Genomic DNA, 22,681 nt, shown 5'->3' on the forward strand with positions numbered 1-22,681 from the left:
GAGTTTTGAAATAGGAAATCCTTCCTCCAACCTATCCATGGGCAGGGAACGGTGACATTTGATCCTCGCTCTGAGTATGAAAGATGGCAGCTTGGCACAAATTAGTGCACAAGTAGCATTATCTCTAGTATAAGTAATGATCCTTTGTCATCGGTAATCAGATGATTTTCAGTATTTGAGGTGCTTTGATGGGTTTAATAGTCAAAACCTGTATGGCCCTCTTATACACACTAAGTCCATGCTTTGCATGTTGAGTCGCTAACCCTTAGAGCAAGGAGGAAAATTTTTCTTTGGTATTTTCATGTTGCATTGGATTCCCTGTTCTAGCATTTAAAGGTCGCTCATGAATGTCAGAAGAATGGACAGTGACAACAATCCCTCTAGCAGGATAATGCACTAGAGACTGACCATATATACCCAAGCCCCTCTCCATCTAAAATAGGCCCAGGAAGGGCCAGGCAATGGCTGTTAATGACTCCAAAATCCCCACCCCTTCTTATTACACATGGAAGGTGATTGATTAATTGATTTGAAGTTTTCTGGCATCCTGGCATCTAAGGTCATTGATGCCGATATCATGTTATAAATAAAGAATAAAAGGAAGTTCAATTTGAAACCATAAGAGCAAATATGTCCTTATAAATTTAAATAGCTTTCGAAAGACCTTCAGAAATAAATCTAAAAATAGTGCTGGCATAGTATGACACATCCTGCCCAAGAATATCCGACTGTTCTACCCTTTACAAATTCCATGACAAGAATAAACAATATAGGTGACAACATATTCCCTTGGAGTACTCTGATGTTCACTGGAAATTCATTTGATAGGACTCAATTAACATTAACTTTGCACTTGCTATGATCATGAACAGACTTAATTAAATTTACATATTTAAGAGGAATTAAATAATAACGCAGGATTTTACATAAAATTGATTGGTGCACACTATCAAAGGCTTTTTCATAGTCCACAAATGCCATCTCATGCATTGCTGTATAACATGTCTCAAAATGGAAATTTGGCCAGTGCAACTTCTACCATTTTAAGCTAAATCCTTTCTCTTTAAAATAAGCATACTATATATTTTCATAACAACTGACAGAGTGTGATGCCTCTGTGATTATTGCAATCGTCTGGTGTCCCTTTTTTGCCATTTTCACCAACACTCCTCAGGTTTTGCCTGTTCAAGCCAAATTCTACAAAAAATCTTTTAAGTATTCTGGTAGTCACTTCATTTTCGGCCAGCATCATCTTGGCAGTTATTCTATCTTATCCAGGGGCTTTCTATCTCCTTAAGTTTTTTAGGATAGTTTCGACTTCAAACACACTGAATACATTCATGGGCACATCAAAGTCTTCATCAGCTTCAGGAATATCAATCAAATTATTCCCTTCATATCTCCTACCCATAACCTCAATAGTTTTCCATCCAACGTTCTCTTTCTTCATCTTTAGTTGTTATAACAGACCGATCTTTTTTTATTTTTGATGGGTATATAATTTTTCTTTACCCCAGTCGATATTCCATTTAATGATTCTATGAGCAATTCTTACACAATAGCCACTTCCTGGATTCATAGCTTTATCAGCCTCATGCTTTACTGTGTAAATACTGTATTCCCTCCTGTCATTCCTGGCTTTTCTTTTGACATCTCTATCAATAATGGAAAACTTAGCATACTCTACCTTGTGATTTTCATTACTTCCTCGAAAACTTTCCACAATCAATTTCTGTCTTTGTCTCCTTTTTATAGTATCCCAAGTATCATTTGATATCGCTGGCTTTCTCCTTGTAACTCCGTGTCCCAAGACTTCTCTACCAACGGACTGATATATGTTCTTAATATCACACTATTCTTCATTAATTATCAACTGTTCATCTATAAAAGTCTCTAAGACTGCAAATCGATTTATTCATTCAATTGCAAAAGTTTCTCTGTGCTCTTCTTCTAGAAGCTTAGTTGTATCAAACCTAGGTATTCCATATACCTTTCTGTTGGGTGCTTTCAGTTTTAATTTCAGTGTGGCAATGAGGAGCTGGTGATCACTACCAATATCTGCACCTCTATAGCTTCTTACTACCAATATCTGCACCTCTATAGCTTCTTACATTTCTCAGAGTCCTTCCCTCTTTATTAATGGCAATGTGATCTATTTAATTTTTGTAATTGCCGCATGTGGAATCCATGTATATTTGTGGATGTTCTTGTGTTGAAAAAGGTACCTCCAATGACAAGATTGTTTGAGATTGTTTTCTGATCAAAAACTTAATGAAATGTTCTCCATTTTCATTTTCTACTTCGCCAAGACCCTTGACACCCATCACATTCTCTATCCCTTGATTATTCCTTCCAACTTTAGCATTGAAGTTGCCAATCACAATTTTCATATCTCTTTCTGGGATCTCGTCTATTGCACTCTGCAGTTCTTCATAGTATTCATCTTTCCTTTCTTCAGGGAAATAATTTTTTGGTACATGACAAACTATAATACTTATATTGCACTGCTTTGATCTGAACTTTCCTAGTAACAATCTACTATTTACAGCTCTCCAATCGGTTAATGGCTTTTCTCCTCTTGGTTTCATCATCATTCTACCCCTTCTCTTCCAACTCCATCTGATCTTCCTCAATAAATAAATAAATAAATATATATATATATATATCATATATATTATATATATATATATATATATATACATATATATATATATATATATATATATATATATATATATATATATATATATATATATTGCCTTAGTCTAAAGTTTCTTTGCCAATCCTCCTACAATGTGTTTCACTTAGGGCCAAGATATCCAAACTATATTTCATAAATTCACTCTCAACCTGCTGTAACTTTCCAGTCTGATTCATGGTCTAACATTCCAATTACCAATTTTCAAGTTTTCCTTAGTAATTATAAACCGGGAGATTCTTAGCACCATGCAACGCCTGGGAATGGAGGCCATTCTGTCATCTTCTCTTTCCATAACTGACTAAATCAATAGAGGATTTATTGGCTAGATATATCAAAGGATAGCCAGTTCCTTGTGATGCACAGTGCCTAACTAAGGCAAGTGACCCCTGCCGGTCCATACTAATTCTAGTAAGATCAACCGACAGTCATCAAGAGTAAAAGCCGAAGAGATAGTTTGTCCATCGCCTTAAAGACATTCCCATCACCCTGCTGCCAGCGACTTCGAGATTTAGGGGGGCATTTCATTCACACCCAAAGCTTTTATTACTCCACCAAGTTGCTCATCCGCTTATACGAGTAAAACCGTTGGCCAATATGAATTGCTAATATATACTGCCTAGCACGGTAATCTACAGCCCAGCAGACCTAGAGTATGCCGATGATGCTGTCCTTGTTTGCAGAACACCACAGGATTTGCAATGCTTGCTTACCAGAATGCATGAAATATCACATGAGGTTGGACTGAAGATAAATAGAAGACAGAGAGATGAAGAGAACGGAGTAGGCAATAGAAAATGAAATATCATTGGAAGGAGAAAGGATTAATGAGGTGGAATCATTAAAGTATTCAGAAACTATTATCTCTAATACAGGGTCTTTAGAATTAGAGTTTAGTGAAAGATTGAAAAAAGCCCATCAGACAATGGTTCGGTTAAGTAAAATTTGGGAATCAAAGTGCCTAAAATTCCATATACAAATCAGACTATATATTAGTTTAGTGAGATCAGTGTTACTGTATGGACATGAGTCATGGTATGACAATGAAATAATCAAATAATAGCCTGAATATCTGAAAAGATATCCTCTGCTTCTCAGAAAGTTTATTTATCTACCAATGGCACTAGTATACAATAGTATAAACTAATTACCAAATTTCCATCCCTCAGCCTTCCATAAAAGGAATGGTACCAACGTATTTATAGCAGCATAACTGTAAGATTGAACTACTCATTACGACGGAGTCTAAGACTGGAATACAATCATCCCACCTCTATTCATGTTGGTGGGCTAACTGGACATCATTCCAAGAGTACCATCTCAAACATCCACCTGCCCAAGGAATTCCTGGGCTGACCTCAGAGGAACTACCTCTCTCATGATATTAATATGAGTAGTCACATTAATATAATCTCTTACCCTTAGGTTAGAAAATTATTGGGTGATTGATTAGCCCACCCTAGCTCCTTCCAAAATAAATCCAAATTCCAGCAATTATATTCTTTCTTAATGTTCATGAGGGTGAAAAGAGGAATAGAGCTTAATCTCACCAAGATGGGAGAAGCTAGTAAAATATGAAAGAAGTTGAAGTTATAATGAGAAATAACAAAAGTGAGAGAAATCTAAGTCAAAATTGGGAAAACAACAGTCACCAGTTCAAGAAAACCCTTGTCCATCACAGGGCTTTAAAGCAGAAAAGAATATTTTGTCCTGAAGCAGTGAGTTCATCATGGCAGTCTGTCATTAAAAGGGTAGTGCATATACTGTATTGAGACAGATACTGTTAGATAAGAAAATTTTTAAGGTCCTGTATATTTATGGCTTTGTGTGTTTTTTATCATGATATAATTCCGTATTTAGTTTAATATAGCTGTAAATGCTTTACTGTACTGTTTTTGTAGGTAGTAGGATGGCCAGGGAACCAACCACCCTTATGGAGTCCTTTGACAGGGCAGACAGTACTACATTGGATCCTTCTCTCTGGCTAAGGTTCGCTCTCCCTTTGCCTACACATTCACCGAATAGTCTGGCCTATTCTTTAAATATTCTCCTCTGTCCTCATACATCTGAGATTACCAAACAATTCTTCCCCACCCCAGGCGTTAACTACTGCACTGAAATTGTTCAGAGGCTACTTTCCTCTTGGTAATGGTAGAAGAGACTCTTTAGCTATGGTAAGCAGCTCTTCTAGGAGACGGACACTCCAAAATCAAGCCATTGTTCTCTAGTCTTGTGTAGTGCCATAGCCTCTGTACCATGGCCTTCCACTGTCTTTGGTCAGAGTTATCTTGCTTGAAGGTACACTCGGGCACACTATTCTATCTAATGTCTCTTCCTCTTGTTTTGTTAAAGTTTTTATATTTATTTTAATGTTGTTAATGTTCTTAAAATATTTGTTTTTCCTTATTTCCTTTCCTCACTGGGCTATTTTCCCTGTTGGGGCTCCTGGGCTTATAGCATCCTGCTTTTCGAACTAGGATTGAAGCTTAGCAATTAATAACAGTAATAATGTTATATACCTATGAATACTAATACTTATATGTTAAGTTTCTAGGACACTGCATTGTCCCTTGCCTCTGCTGCTCATGAACAACCTTTAAACCAAACATAAGTATACACACATACACACACATAATATATATATATATATATATATATATATATATATTTATATATATATATATATATATATATATGTATATATATATACATATATATATATATATATATATATATATATATATTTATATATATTCGTAACCTCGAAACAGCGTAAGTCGGGACCGTCGTAACCCGAGGACTCCCTGTATGTATGTATATATATATAAATATATATATATATATATATATATATATATACTGTATATATATATATATATATATATATATATATATATATATATATATATATATATATATATATACAGTCAGCGCGGATCGCTGTGTCCGGGTAGTGGGCTGGACACAGCGTTCCGCGCAAATCGGAGGCATGGGGTTTATCGGGGAAAAAATCGACTGGGACAAATTGACTAATTGGCATCTTTTTATACAAGTTGGCATCTACATATCTGCGTAGGTGGAAGCTAGCCAGTGTGTTTCCTGTAGTCGTGGAGTGAGGTTGTGTCAGGTTGAGAGGGCCGAGTTGCAATCGTTCTTTTGTGAGTTCGCGTGGCATTTTTGTGTATCAAACCCCCCCCCCCCCCCGTGATGTCTAGACCCCGTACAAGTCACGATGACATTGTTAGAGTGATAACCTGTCATAATTTAGGTCTGCAAACGAAGGAAATCGTGAAGAATACTGGCGTGAACGAGAGGACAGTGAGGCGCTTGGTGGCGAAGTACAAGGCAGGAGGTAGCACCGAGGTCCCTTCTCACTCTCAGGCTGGTTCCCCTCCCCGGAAGATTCCTGATCGTACTTTACACATATTAAAGCGAACCCTAGAAGAAAATCCAACATTAACAGCTAAGCAACTGAAAGAACAGAACCCTAAATTGTTGAGCGACGTCAGTGTTCGTACGATTCAGGAAAACCTGTCGAAGCGCCTCGACTTCGAGAAAGTGATCGCGCGAAAGAAGCCCGCTGTAACTTTGAAACAAAGGCAGAGGAGGGTTGCTTTTGCCAAGACATACAAGGATTGGACCTTGGAGCAGTGGCGTAGTGTCTTGTGGAGTGACGAAGCGACCTTTTGTGTGAGTGAGACGACCGGGAAAAAAGTGTGGCGGCGAAGGGGGTCAGATCCTCTTAAGCCTAATCTCACGGCCAAGACAGTTAAGCACCCAGCATCGCTTATGGTCTGGGGTTCGTTTGCCTACGGTGGTGCCCCAAGCCTTGTTGTTTTGCCTAAAGGCATAACGGTTAATGCTGACCGCTATTTGAACATTTTAAAAGACAATTTAGCGGATTGTTTTGCGGCTACAGGAGCTGAAATTTTTCAGCAGGACGGTGCCCCTTGCCATACGGCTAAAAAAGTGAAAAAGTGGCTGGAAAATAGCGAAGTGAACTATATTCCTGATTGGCCAGGTCAAAGTCCTGATATTTCGCCCATTGAGAACCTTTGGGCGATAGTTAAAGCCCGCCTTCGTAAAGAAGTGACAACCAACGTGACACTTCTCGAGGCGGCGCTCCATAAGGTGTGGGCAGAAATACCTGCCGATATACTACAAAACCTCGCCGATAGTGTTCCTCAACGACTTTTGGAGGTCAAGAAGCAGGGATATTGGTGAGTGTTCAATTAAATTTTTATTGATTTATATTGTGCATTAGTGTAGATATGGGGGGGGGGACCAAAATGAATGCACGGCGGATGCTGCCCGGACAGACCGACCCGCGCTGACTGTATACTGTATATATATGTATACTGTGTATATAAATATATATATATATATATATATATATATATATATATATATATATATATATATATATATATATATATACTGTATATATATATATATATATATATATATATACATACTGTATATATATACATATATATATATATATACTGTATGTATGTATATATATATGTATGTATATATATATATATATATATATATATATATATATATATTTATATATATACATAATATATTCATATATATATGAATATATATATATATATATATATATATATATATATATATATATATATATATATATATATATATATATATATATATGTAGAGAGAGAGAGAGAGAGAGAGAGAGAGAGAGAGAGAGAGAGAGAGAGAGAGAGAGAGAGAGAGAGAGAGATAACAACAACAAAAACAAAAGCAATTCTCCACTATTGAGGGAATTACCAACCACTGTCAGTATAAACTTCTAAAATGTCAGAGTTTATTCAGAAATAATTCTGCTACAACAGAATGTCTATCCATCAATGCTGCAGAGTCTATCACTGGAATCATTAAAGAGAGAAAGGTACCCACAATTTGACCTTCCATAAAATATTTTAGTAGCCAAAACAATTGCAAAGCACATACCCTTTGAACCTATTCTTTACTGCACAACTATATCATTTAACAAAAATATTCTTCACCAAAAAACATTTCTCACATTATCCAAAATTTAAGTAATTGAAAAACCTTTTTACAATCACCATAGAATTGCAAATACAATTATACAAAAGATTATTATGATTATTATAGAATCCAGAGGCATTTTGAGCGTTTCGTAATCATCAAGATATACAGATATTTAAAAACTTATAAGAATAGTAAGGAATCAAGGCATTGCAAAAACTTTTTTGACATCACTTGAAAAACAAGATTTTTCATGAATTTAATTTTTTATTTATCTTTAATAGTTCCCGTTTGTACACTTCGAATCTGAAAGGCTGACACATTCATCCTCTGTAGAGAAAGTAGGGCTTATGAAAGAAAGACCAAAGGCTTCCACAGGGCATAGATTTCGTCTCCCATGTTCCTCTCAAGACGCTGTCCACTTGGGCCTTCGTATCACCATACTGGACTTAATTTTTTTTTCATTAAAAACAAGGAAAAGGTCATTTGATAAGGAAACAGGTTTTAATCATTTTTCTGATGAGAAACCTATGTTCATCACCATCATCATCTTTCCCTACGCCTATTGACGCAAAGGACCTCGGTTAGATTTCCCGTCTTCACTATCTTGAGCTTTTAATCAATGCTTCTCCATTCACCATCTCCTATTTCATGTTTCACACTCCTCAGCTATATAGGCCTGGGTCTTCCAACTCTTCTAGGGCCTTCTGGGGCCCAATTAAATGTTTGGTGAACTAATCTCTCATGGGGAGTGCCTCCTGGCTAGTACAGTGGTAACGTGTTTGCCTCGCATTCGCGTGGCAAGAGATCGATCCCCGCCCAGGGCCGTGAATTTAAGCTGTTTACTGGGGATGCTACTGCTGTGGTAGGGCACCACAGTGGGGGGTTGGGCTTGCCCGGCTGACGTTCTGGTGAGTATCTATTCTGATGGAACTGGAACTGAAACCAGACACCTTTAACCTTTAACCTTTAAGAGCATGTCCCAACCATCTCCATCTACCCCTTACCATGATCTCATCGACATATGGCACTCAAATAATTTCTCTTATGGTTTCATTTCCAATCCTGTCCAGCCATTTCACTCCTAAAATTCTTCTGAAGTCTTTGTTCTCAAATTCACAAAATCTCTTGGATATGGTTCCATTGTCATGCCATAACTCATGTCCATACAGTAACACCGATCTCAATAAACTGATAAATAGCCTGATATTTATATATAATTTCAGGAGATTTGATTTCCGAATTTTACTTCACCTAGCCATTGTCTGATTTTTTTTTTCATTAAATTCTAGTTCTAAAAACCCTGTATTAGAAATTATAGTTCCTAAATATTTAAATGATTTTACCTCATTAACCCTATCTCCTTTCAATGATATTTCATCTTCTATTGCTTATTCCGTTTTCATCATCTATGCCTTTCTTCCATTTATCTTGAACCCACCTCAAGTGATATTTCATGCATTCTGGTAAGTAAGCATTGCAAATCCTGTGGTGTTCTACTAATAAGGACAGCATCATCAGCATACTCTAGGTCAGCTAATTTCCTGTTGCTAATGCAGTCCAATCCTTCTCCACCATCCCCATTATAAAATCCACGTGGAGGATAAATAACAGAGGTGATACCACATTCCCTTGGGCTCTTCTATAGTCCACAAATGTTATCAAAAGTGGATTTCTATATTCTACACATTAAATGAAAAATTGGTCAGTACTTCTACCTTTTCTAAATCCTGCTTGTTCATCCTCCAGCTTTTCATCAATCTTTCATGACAATTGACGTAAGTCTGATGCATCTGATATTAGTGCAATCAGTCAGATCTCCTTTTTTGCTGACAAAAAAATCCAAACCTCAGTTCATCTATGTGGAAAGATTACCTAAGGTAAGATGAGATTATGTAGATAATAGACCAGAAATAACTTATTCCAATGTATTCTCTTTACTAAAAAAGAAAAAAGAGAGAGAGCTCTATTCAAACAACCAGTGCTTGTTACGGATTTAGCATTTAATTACACACCAAAAAGTGGTTCCTGTGTTTTAGTTTATTGAAAACATAATTGAACAACAAAAACGCAATTAAAGGGGTGACTTGGAATAAAACTCACATTAGTGTGGTTCTAGAAAGAAAATAAATATTTTAATTTACTGCCAATTTTATTCTACACTTTTTGTTAATCACTAATATCTCCTTACTAAATTTGTTTCTTGAATGTAAAACTCACAGCACTGACTCGCCTCGGATAAGTTAAGATAAAAAAATGTGCATTTCATATTTACTAAAATCAGGGTTAGTTCTGATCTACTATCTAGTTCAGGCTGACTTTAAAAGTCCAATTTCACTTGAAATCCATGCCTACTGCCAAGCCATACAATAACGAAATAACATAATACAAAATATAGAAGATGATACTAACCTCCCTTTATGGTTTTTGCAACTGCATTATTTCCCTGCTGTACAACTGCAATGTGGTTTTTGTCCTTTTTTACATTGATAAAAAGTGACTCAAACCTGTTTTCTGTAGGTGAGGTACAAGTAGCGTTTAATCTATATTCAAATTCATCCAGATTTGACTTTGTCTTTATGAAAACATCAAATGGTGGATCCAAATCAGTTTTCCAACTTGCAAAGACAGAATCCTCTGTAAGTTGTATTACCTCTACAGGGATGACTGGAAAAAATGGGAAAAGCATTGTTACAAGAGCTGTAAAGACAGAAAATAACTTAGGATGCATTACTCGTGATTGAATATTTTCTGTTACATGTTATCTGCATGCGTACAAAAAGTGGATAGATATTCATTTTCAATTACAGAGAGTAAAATCAGTTTTAATAATAGTGTTTCATAAAAACACAAGTTTCATGAGAATAGAAACTAAGTTCAAGTGTCTACTAAACCTACTTCTCCTTCATCTAAAGTAACAGGATTTTAGAAATAAAGGTCATTACTTCCATACTTACCCTCAAATAATATGCTACTATAGTCCATTTCTTTTAGCGAGTCATATTGGCACCAACTCGCAGCAGTGCCTTTTTAGCTCGGAAAAGTTTCCTGATCGCTGATTGGTTGGAAAAGATAATTCTAACCAATCAGCGACCAGGAAACTTTTCCGAGTTAAAAGGGCACCGTTGCGAGTCGGTGCAAACATGACTAGCTAAAAGAAATGGACTATAATTCCAAATGGCCAACTTCACAACCCTAAAATAAAGCCTAGACCAAATAAACCTTTCTTTATCGCTGCCATGTAGCCTACCCGCTTCCATGACTTAACTATAGTGCCATTCATCATTCATGTCCTAAGAGGTAAGTAGAGGAAACTGGGTCTCGGGAAAACGTCAATCAATACGGTGATTTATATCAACTGAATGCGTGACATCTAACTTGACCTCTCTCCTTGACTACAGTGGGCAGGAGGGGGGAAGCAAATATCTTCCCTATATAAATATTCTTTATGCCCTTTATTAGTTTTATTAGTCTGCTCCTGTGGATCCATTCTCATACCAACGTCGACTAGGTTTTTTCTAGAACCTTTATTTTTCAACTCTTAAAAATTTGACCAACTTCAGACAGTCTACATCGGTGATATGATTAATAACTAATGAGGTACTATCCCTAAAATCATTTCCAGTAATCCAAGCTGCCTTAGTTCCATGCAATGTGGGTAATAAAAGGACTTGTCATTTGGAATATCCACTGAAGTTTATGTCATAGGTAAAGATACTTGTTTTGCTTCTTTTCACTTTAACCGAAGAGAATATGAATGAAAATGAAGGATGCTTAATTAAGTAAGATGTTACGTCCGAATAGAATAACTTTTGAAGGGGCATGCAGATTTCATACAAAAAAAGAGTTCAATATGGGTTATCTTTACATAATATGTATTGGCATTTAGTTTGCTTATCTTCACTTTAACGGGGGTAAAACGGATTAAGGTGGGGAATATTTATTATTCTGAATCATGTCCAAATAGACTAAATTTTGAGGGGACATGGAGATTTCATTAAAGAATATCATTTGAAATGGTCCTCCTTTATGCAACGTATATTGACATTTAGTTTGCTTTCCTTCACTTTAAACGAGGTGGAAACATATGGAAAAAAGGGATGCCTATTAGCCTCGAATTTAGTGCCCTAACTATTGAAAAGACACGATGGATTCATCAATGATAATTTTAAAAGGCTTTCCTTTAAGTAATATATATTGGCCACCCTCCAAATCTATCTCGACCATAGTAAATGCATTTGATGGTCGTAACGGGTCTTGACACATTGAGTCTGATAGGATAGTACTTGATTCAGAAAAAATTCTCAAAAATGCAGACAATGCATAAGGGTGATAATTGCTACTTCCCCTACTTAAACTCTTGCTTTTGTTCAAATTTTTAAGATGTTTCAACACCAGCATAGGATGTGCCTCTTGTACTTTATATCAATACCGTTCAGGAGCACATGACTTTGATATTGCAATGGGGGAATGGAATTCCTCGGGATGACCCCAGCATGGACCACAATTTTGTTCTGTGAAAAGGGGAAAAAAGGAAGAGAGATGGATCTTCGCTAAAGGGTATTCACATCTGCACCAGTTTGTGATATACTAAGATACTTATCCAAACACCCAATTACCTAAACACCAGAACCCGTAGTAATAGATTACTAGAAAAAGATGTATTCCTTTATCACAACCTTTCAAAAATATTTGCATAAAAGATTCAGAAATGTGTATTATCTAAGGAAGATAGTATGAATTAATTCAACAATTCTAAAACAGAGCCCATCTGGTCAGGATGATTGTCTACGTTATTCAAATGATACAAATTTGCAATATTGGTCACTACAGCATGTACCACGCCTAGGAACTATCCTCCCAACAAGACTGCTTATTGTCGCTCGTTCTACACAAATATCTCTTCTAGCACTTTGCATTACCTTCTTTTAACCTAGGCAGTTCATGATATATATTCATAAGGGCATCATCAAGATTGACACATTGGTGGGACCGAATAACATTGATGTTTCAGCAGATACAAAACAAGAATTGATCATGTAACCTATTTGTCTTGCATATATGTAAATATTTAGGTATGAGACGCACCCAAATAGGCTAATGTTGAAATGTAAATATATACTTTTACAAACATTAAGCAGCAACAACACTCTTATATAAAAACTTTTAACAAGAGAAAATGGTAAGTGGAAGTAAAATGCACAGTAGAAACTAATTTGAAACAGGCTCTTTGTTGGAGTTTTCCCGGTATTTTCTATCTTTTACATAGATGTCGGGAAATGGCAGTTTAATTTCAAGGTCGTGAAATTGGCAATCAGAATTATCAGTATGATTCATGTAAATGATTGAAGGATTTTATGAGCTAGTGATAAGATTCCGAACTGTGCCATCCTGAAAGATTTATAATTGCCCTGAGATTGATTTTCGTATAAATTATAATAAAACAGTGAAGGTTAAGCCTATGTCTACTCACTAACGAGAAAAGGTTTACATACAATAATTGTTCTTAAGATCTAATATCACTAGGCCTACTTGTAAGTAATTAACCTGATAAAAACAGTTAATGCAAAGAAAAAAATGCAATTTCTAATAAGTACAGGAGCTTGCCAAGGTGATTTACGATATTTCCTGTATAAGAAATTGCATATAATACATTAATAGCCGAATGGTACTTACCATTAAAAATATCTGTACTAGATCCTTCTACAAAGTCATTTTCATCAACCGTAGTGATGATGAAGGTTACCTCTGTTCCCAAGATGGAAATTTTCACATTACACCCAATATTAGGGGTTTCATAGTTAGAACATTTGAAAATATTTTCCTTCTTCAATAGACTATCTTTTTCTATCATGAGAACTTCATAGGTGTTGTTTGTCGTTGGATATCTCAGATTTAAAACTTCTTCATCAAGCAAAATGAGGCTTGGTTCATCAGATAGAGCTGTAAAAATAAGTCAAAATTATTAAAACTTGGTAACACAGCAAAACATGGTTTCATTTAAGATACTAAATTTAATTAGCATACACAACAGATGCTATTGATTTTATACATAACACTGATATATCCCAAATAATTCCTGTCAAGCAAGGCCAAGAAATGTACAAAGTCTTCAACTTACATATCTAATAGGTTTCAATAGCCGGTTGGCAAGTGAAATTTTGTTAAATTTTGGTCTAGGGTAGGCTTCACCTAATTCATAAGCTTACAAATTTCAGCTGCAAAAGTCAACAGTCTCCTTCCATATTCTGAATGTTGTCTTGCTTACTATGTCAAAATATATACTGTTTTATTACAGTGTTTCATTATAAACTTTTGATACAGTATCTGAGATTTTCTATTTCAATTAGATATGTGTTTGTATCTCCCAATTTTTTAGGTTGAGGACTTTTAAGCCTTTAGTATTTTATCCATCATCATTACATACACCCCTCAGATCTCGAACTGCAGGATTATGGCAATGAGAAACAGTTAACAAGATGCAAAACTGGAAAAACGTTTTCTTCAAACATCAAAGCAACATTTAATAAAAAGAAACTATACATTCCAGGTTACTGCTGTTCTCAAGGTACTCATAAAAAAATCCCAGTAAGATAACAGCATTATTTTCACTACTAAACATTTTAAGAAACTGTAAAGAATTTGGTTAAAATTGCTCATTTCCTCTGGTTGAAATGAAAGGTTTAAAAATACTCAAATAATGATGCACAGACAGTGAATTTTCCATTTTATCAATGTATATGGGAATTGGTACTTGCAAGTCAAATAAATATATAAGCCTCTGGATGCACTAATAGTGTACGGAAAAAACAGCAAGAAGATTGATAGCATTATTCACAATAATAACAATAAAATATTTCTATTAAGATTATTAAATGTGTTTCATGTGGATTTTCATTGGGTGGACTGACAAAACTGCAGCATTAAAAATTCTTTATACTTCATGAAGTTTTATTTTATGGATATATGAGTACCTCTATTGAGTTATGATGATACGGTGGGCCAGATGGCCTAGTGCGAAGCTTTTGTAAGTTTCTTGTCAAGATCTTTGACACTTCTGTTGTCAAGGTCTAGGCTAGGATAGCAAGGCATTCTATGATTAAATATAAATACAAACTCTATTCCTTGGTATATGCATAACACATTACAAACATGGTATACCTACACAATGAATCTAAAACTAGCAACACATAGGATTGAACAAAATGTAGTACCATGATTGGTGCAGACCTATTAGGAACTAGAATATTAAACAATTTATAATACTGGATAAAAAATTAAAACATAGATTGATTGCATGATGAATAAAAGCAGAAAATATTATTATTATACTTAAAGATGATTATTGAACACACGTTTTAACAAGATAATTCAATAGCGAGGATTAAAAATAATAAAAAACTGAGCAAACAAAACTAATATATACAAGGAAACTGAAGAAAGAAAAAGTAAAAATATGGTTTATAAATAAAGTGTGAACAAATATAAGATCGAATAAGGGACGAGATAAGCCACTAATAGAAGGTGTTCAAAAGGTAGCAGAAGTATCGTGTAACATTTGAAGAGGGTTATAAAAGCAGAGACTCATGTTGGTGGAATCAGAAATACAAAATATGAAAAGTGAGCCCTCAAGCATAAGTGAGAGGGCATGCACGGATGACAATGATGTAGAGGGGGAAAAGAGAGTGACTGAAAGACAGGCGGCAAGAACAAAACGAGTTGAGGGACTGAAATAAAAATCTCTAGAGAAAAGGAATTATGAGGAAATATAACAACTGAAGATGTTAAGAACTCTTTCAGAAAAATCAAAACGGTCCATGACAATTCGCAATGAAAAAAAGTTCAAAATGATTTAAGATGAAAATAATAAATAGAAATACATGGATACATACACACACACACAGACATACACACACACACACATATATGTATATATATATATATATATATATATATATATATATATATATATATAATTTATATAACGGATTTTGAGCGAAGCGAAAAATCTATTTTTGGGTGAGGTAGCCATGTCGTCCTGATGGAAGTTCCTTCATAGTAGCTTCCCTAGATTATATTTAACTACAGTGATATATCCCAGAGAATTTTACTTAAGATATCCAGAATCCTAACTCCTGGCGCGAATATCCCTGGCTTTCGCCTTAAGGGATATCACATAATAATGAGGACGTATTCTTGACACGCCACATAGATATCTACACCCCTAATAGCATTAATGCTTCGAGAGGGGAAAGTGGCAAGAACTGTAGGTGGGCCGTTATTAAGGCAACGCTCTTACACGTACTATAGTTGGGCGCCAGTATGACGTCACATCCCCGCGCCATCTTGTCATTCTTTCTCTAGTAGCGTACCTAGCTCGGTGTTATCCCCTGTGCCTCTCGCTATTTTGAAGTTTATTTACTGCTATGATGCCTTCTCCAGCTTCATCTGCCTCTGGAAAGTTGAGTATTATCTCTAATTTGTATACATGTAAGGTCTTGCCAGTGTTCTCTTCGATTAAGATCGTAATTAACGTAACAAGAGCTGTTGCCTAACCGGATGGCGTCATGGGCACGATCGTTCTGTCTGCATGTGCCATTTACTGTAGTTAGCCAGAACGACATTCCCGGTATATTTCGCTTTAATAAAATTAGCTATTTAGCAACTTAGCTAGGAAATTTTATATTATGCCGATTGTACCGTGGATTTGGCAATTTATTTACCGAGCCCCACGAGTGCGAGGCTTCCTAGCCTAGGCACCTACTTTACTCTCATGCATGATATAGTTTTCCTGGTGTGATAATTTATTGAAGGTTTAGGCAATATTTTATACATATAAGATATTACTGCATATAAATTTTCCTCTTCCAAGATAGTATACGAGAGAGTTTCGGTGACCGATCCTCACTGCGCCGAGGCTACTAGCCTAGGGGCTTTAGTATACTTTCATACATATCCCCGATTGCCCTTGTAGTCCAGTAAATCTACCATTTGACCTAGGACAAATTGCCAGAAAAATGAAATTACTTGCAATGACTTTTAATTATCATGCTAAAAGAAATATAAAAAATGTAGAAATATATATTTGGTGGAACATGGTGAAATATGCAATTCAAGGTAGCCATTGTCGAAATATCTGTTTTTGATTATATTGCCAAAAGTAATAGAGCTAGAATTATGAAAATGGTGTCTATACCCATGTTTTCATGGTCGAAGAATCATTTGAGACTAATTTCAGGGAGCTGTCATGATTACATCATAATGAATTCAATATGGCTGCCATGGTTGGTACGCAAAAACTGAAAATCGCAATAACTTCGACAGTATCCTACCGAAGACAACAATCTTGGTGTCTATTTATAGGTTTTCATGGTAAATGAGTCTATTTATCTATAATGCAGGTGTCAGTTTGTTGAAATTGAAACCAAGGCATGCCAGTTAATTCTCCTTAAATGTAGGTTCACATGCCCAAGATATCACGATCATCATCTGAAGTCTCGTCAGTGTTCTCCAAGTTCATGTTCTCACAGATCCCCCTGCATTCACTGCAGGCTGGTGTACAGTCAAGACCCAGTCGTCTGCACCCACAACGTTTTCCGCACCCTGTCTTGCATTTGCATCTTACCACTTCCAATAGTGATTTTGGAGCAACGTCCAAATCAGTCATAAGGGGGAACATTTTTCCTTCGATGATCTTCCACCCCCAATTTTCAGCATTCAGGCTGTTACCCTTCCACGCCTGAACTTGGTGGAAAACACGGAAACTGTGGTACTTTACTGCCCCTGAAGTTGGTGGCAATGATTTGGGGTGAATAACTTTTTTGCTAGTGGCAACTAATTCTTGAAACCTGTGGTGTCTCAGTGAATCCAGATTGCCATCTGGTTTTGCCTTGTACACACAAAGCATAGCTTTCTCCCCTGCCTGAATTATTTCATCCTCGCTGGAATCATAGTTGCCAAACACCTTAGCAAGGTCACAAAAGTATTCACTGTCCTGTGGCAACTTCAGTGCCACACCCTTTCCATTACCAAAGACACGTGAAGTTGTATCACAGCCAAGGAACGCATGGACAAAAAGAATGCTATTGCAAAGATCATCTCCAAGTTTCTGACATACATGTCCAATGTTCAGAAGTTGCTCCTTTTTTCCCTTTTTAGGCTCCGGCCTCCAGAACATATTATACTTCACATTCTTAGTATGATAACATAGAAGGACAAGAAGATCTGTATCATCTCCAACGAGAATAACATTACACTGCGACACAACCTTTATTGCGGTCTGGACAATAAATAGATCAGCATCATCTTTTGCGTGGTGAACTTCACAACCAGCAGCTTCAAGGGAATCACCAAGCAAATTAATGAAACGTTGCTTGTTTTCATCATTTGATAGGAATTCCTCTTTTTTGATCTTGAGCGACATCTGAGTTTGAAAATTGACTGCTCTTCCTTGGCGCGTTCCTAGGCGTCTTTGATGGGTACTATCTTTCGTTGATGGCCCACTGGTGTAACCATCAAAAACGATGACTGCCTTTCCATAACGTTTCTTCACATATGACGTGTACCTTTGAAGGATCGACTTATAGGTGTCTCCAATTTGCCATGGAATCCTGTGAAGTAGGGCACCACCATCGAGTACATATTGGCAATTGGAAGGTTTGTCCGGACGATCATCCTGTGGGATCAAATCCCAAATAGCTTTTGCAAGGGCTGGTTTGTTGGCTTTAAGCTGAACGTGCCTGGTCTCAAACAGAGCTGGTGGATAAGAGCATAGTTCATACTGAAAGGCATCCAGCAGATCTGTAGCCTGTGTTCCGGCGATCACCAGTCTCTGAAACAGTAGCTGGGGATCGATGTTCACTTTCTCCCCATCAATTTTGATAGTTGACTTTGATTCTGGTGTTATAACCTGATTTCGTTTCCGAAATACATATTGATTAACAATATTTCCTGTCATATCCTCAAGAATTTTCTGTCCAACTTCCTTGGCTAACTCTACATTAACGTCCTCTCTAGTAGCTACCCCTGTCACAATATTTTGCAATGACATACTTTCTTCAAATGGATTCCTTTCTGCCAGTATTGAAACGAGTTTGTTGGTATCGGCTATGTCCTTTGCCTGACGTGCCTTTGACAGATCTTTATGCTGCTCACTTGTTGCATACTTAACTGAAGTCAGTTGCTGCATGGCATCATTGACCTCTGCGCAAATAGGTCTGGACAGACACCATACCAGTCGCTGTGTTTCTGTCATACCCCGTCCTCTTGTCAAACCACCCGTTGTTTTAAGGCTTCTCATGAGAACTTGTTCTATAACCAAATCTGGGGACAGTCCTGCCCAATAACGATCCGACCTTCGCACGACGTGCAAACCGTCCATGAAGTTGGAGTAGATATCTGGATTGGAATCCTCCAGCTTCCACATTTTCTGCAGATATAGGTACACCGACTTTGTGTACAAGTTATGTCCAGAGGCAGCAAAATAAGGCAACATATTTTGCAAGGTTGCAAGATGCAACTTCCAGTCACCTGTTCGTTCGGACCTCAGGAAGTTCCGAACAATGTCAATCAATTTCATATACATAACCCACAGTTTCCCTGTTTTATGTTCTACTGCATTTAGTGCATTCAGTAATCTTTCCTTGACAGAATGGAATGCTGGTGATGAACTTATCTCAGATGGTACCATTTGTCCTTCTAGAAGTTCATCAACTAAAATTCCAAGTTCCTGAATTTCAGTTGGGAGAGGGATTTCCGCACCATTAAGAACTGAAACCGATAAAGGATCTATATCCTCAAAGGTGTTATCATCCTGAAACTCCATGACCGTTGAGCTATCCTCATCGTCGTGATCTTCTGTAGCAGAGGTGCCATTTAGCTGAAGGCCGAATGTTTTTGCAATCAAAGCTGTGTTCAAAGCAGTGTCAAGCAACAGGTGACCACGTACAGCCCTTGCAACAGCCTTTCCACTCATAATGTGTGTAACGGTATTGGAAGCAAAGATCATTTCCAGCAATTCTTGGAGTCCAGTTCCGGCCATCAAGTGTCCTATGCTCCCGAGAAAACTCATTAAAGTGTGAAAACCTCCAAGACGGATTATAACTGAATGTAGCTGTGTGCTTGGATCTTCACTTTCCACTATTGTCATGGCTTTCCACCAGAGAGGTTGGTCAAACGTTATTATGGGTGTCACTCCATATCGATGTGCATGGTCAGAAACAAAGATGAGGGTAGAATAGACACAATTCATATCACTTGGGTTTAAGTCTATCATGGGCAAAAACATAGTAGATGCCTGTCCTGGATGCTCACCATGAGTTATCAGCTGCATCATCCCGGACCATCCAGGTCGGCGAGGTTTCGCACAGAATGACACTTTCCATAACAGGTCTATGTCCATGAGCCTGTCTCCTAGCATTTCATCATCTCCCTTCAGTTTCTCATACTTCAATGTAGCCAAGCCTTCATTCATTGGAGAGAATTGATGTATACGTATCCTCCCAACCTTTGCAATGTCCTCTGCAGACATACTTATACGTTTGATTACTGATGCATGGTCAATTTTGGGAGTGATCGCGGTGATAATTCCCATTCCGTGGAAAGTTCCACTGCCATCAAGTGTTCTGATGTTGTGGTCGACATTATCTGCCACATACTGCATAAAGTGACCTTGAAGAAAACCTGGAATGTCAATGCCTGCGCTTACAGCTGCACATCGTTCATATTTAAGTACCTCGGAGTAGGAGGATGTAAATCCATGCTGGTACAGGGTATCTAACAGAAATCTAGAAGCAAAGTGATGATGTAACTGAACACCCAGGCCTAGCTGGAGTGGAGCAGTGATAACCCTAGGGCGGGTTGCCTGCATCATTGCTTGACCAACTGAGCTTATCTTTAAATTCTTCTCCTTTCCAACAAATAGGACATCAAGAAAACGTTTCAATGAATTTGGTAGATATGACAGAGTCTTCTCAGTTGAAGCCATCTCAAGTGTACTCGGATATAACTCCTTGGACTGAATGATTGACTTTATGTCGCTCTTAATTAAGTTGGCGGCTGCCTCTACCATTCGTAACTTTTCTAACTCACAGTCAAGCTGCCTTGATTGCTGATAGAAATTGTTGAGTATAGATTGTGCCTTACGCCTGAATGTCACAACATTTTCAGTACCATTAATCTCAGTTATCAAAATGCTGTCACCAAAGTGTTTCTGAAGCATTTTTTTCGTATGTTTAAACGTATACGGTTCACAATTGGGTCCTAATAGTTCTGCCATCTTTGTGATTATATCGTTGACAGTTGTCTGTTCTACATCATTTGCTTCTAAATTTTCAACAGCTTTAAGGAAAGCAGATTCTTTTTCTGAATCCCCTGGGCATCCAACTTTTATTTTTTTTGCACTGGTGCCGTACTCATTTTTTGTACAGCTGAGGAACTGTGGTATCTGATTGCCCTTTCTAAAGTTCGAGTCACAAGCCTTGTGATAGACACCCTCAGCTGCAAAAAGGTCTTCTCCAGCAACAACTAATCTTGCTTTCACTGTCTCAGACCATGAGTCATTGCGTTTATCACAACATTCCATGATACTTTTGGAATATATTTTTGTTCGCACTGAAATGAGTTTATAGTCTGTCTTCCTCCCATTGTATCTATCGCCTACACCACAGAATACGCAATGGTCCTTGATAGAATGGGTTGGAGTTGCTGAACGGAGACTAAAACGATTGTCATTCGATTGATTGTCCTCTTCGTCAAGCTTACGTTTGTCTCTTTGTATGCAATTTGGATTGATGAAATTATTGCGACACAATGTATGTATTTGTTGTCCAGGTGCCACAGCAACAGTTTCATTCCGTTCAACACAGGCCCTTGCAATTCCATCACATCCCTTTTGCGTCAGCTTTGTCAGCGCCTCACCATTGTGAATTGGCTTGCCACAGAACACACAGTCAAGCATCCTGCAAAATAGAGAAACTGATCAGAAGTGTGTTAAAATAAGTAAAGAATGAGCTCAAACTTTCACATGTAGTAGTTATGAGGACTCACCACAAAATGATGATTAAAAACCAGGACAGATGTTATAAGTCCAAACTGGAGAGTGGTACTAGGTGTTCCGGACGAGAGTAAATGTAACCCTGCCTCATGCACGACACCCGCCTCTAAATCGTTTAACCATCATGTTTATTCAGAAGGTCGGGTTAAAAAACAAAGCAAAGTTTGGTATATTAGAATGAAAGCTTGGTTTTTTAACCCGACCTTCTGAATAAACATGATGGTTAAACAGTTTAGGCATTTCTTCTATATGACAGAGGCGGGTGTCGTGCATTAGGCAGGGTTACATTTACTCTCATCCGGAACACCTAGTACCACTCTCCAGTTTGGACTTATAACATCTGTCCTGGTTTTTAATCATCATTTTGTGGAGAGTCCTCATAACTACTACATGTGAAAGCTCAATAATCATTCACATAGACACCAAGTTTGCTGTCTTTGGTGGGATTCTGTAAAAGTTACTGCGATTTTCAGTTTTTTCGTGCTTACCACGGCAACCATATTGAATTCATTATGATGTAATCATCACAAATCCCTAAGATTGGTCTCATATGATTCCTTGACCATGAAAACATGGGTATGGATATCATTTTCATAAGTCTAGCTCTATTACTTTTGTCAGTATAGGCAAAAACAGAAATTTTAGTAATGGCTACCTTTGCATATTTTACCATGTTCCACCAAATATATTTTTCTACATTTTTGATATATCATGTGGCAGGTCTAACTTAAACATATGAAAGTGGTTTCGTTTTTCTGGCAATTTGTCCTGGGTCACCCCCTATTTTGGGCTAGATTTACTGGACTTATCATCTTTTTAAGTGGAGACTGACACCTCCTATTCTTTTTAAGTCGATACTAATCTCCTTGGGAGATTTAAGAGCAATCTCTTTCCCTCTGAGTTAGCCT

The 22,681-nt window shown here is 37.1% G+C and overlaps 1 protein-coding gene across 1 annotated transcript in view; it reads right to left on the bottom strand.

Moving 5' to 3' along the window:
• The window catches only part of LOC137627122 (uncharacterized), a 285,574-nt gene that overhangs the window by 90,531 nt on the left and 172,362 nt on the right, over window positions 1-22,681 (bottom strand). Inside the window, exons 5-6 of the mRNA XM_068358167.1 lie at window positions 13,397-13,663; window positions 10,133-10,387 (exon numbers count right to left, since the gene is read on the bottom strand). Of these exons, the coding sequence (XP_068214268.1) occupies window positions 10,133-10,387; window positions 13,397-13,663 (522 nt within the window). The remainder of the gene's footprint in view (window positions 1-10,132; window positions 10,388-13,396; window positions 13,664-22,681) is intronic.

This window comes from Palaemon carinicauda, chromosome 2 (assembly GCF_036898095.1).
Source record: "Palaemon carinicauda isolate YSFRI2023 chromosome 2, ASM3689809v2, whole genome shotgun sequence".
NCBI classification, from domain to species: domain Eukaryota; kingdom Metazoa; phylum Arthropoda; class Malacostraca; order Decapoda; family Palaemonidae; genus Palaemon; species Palaemon carinicauda.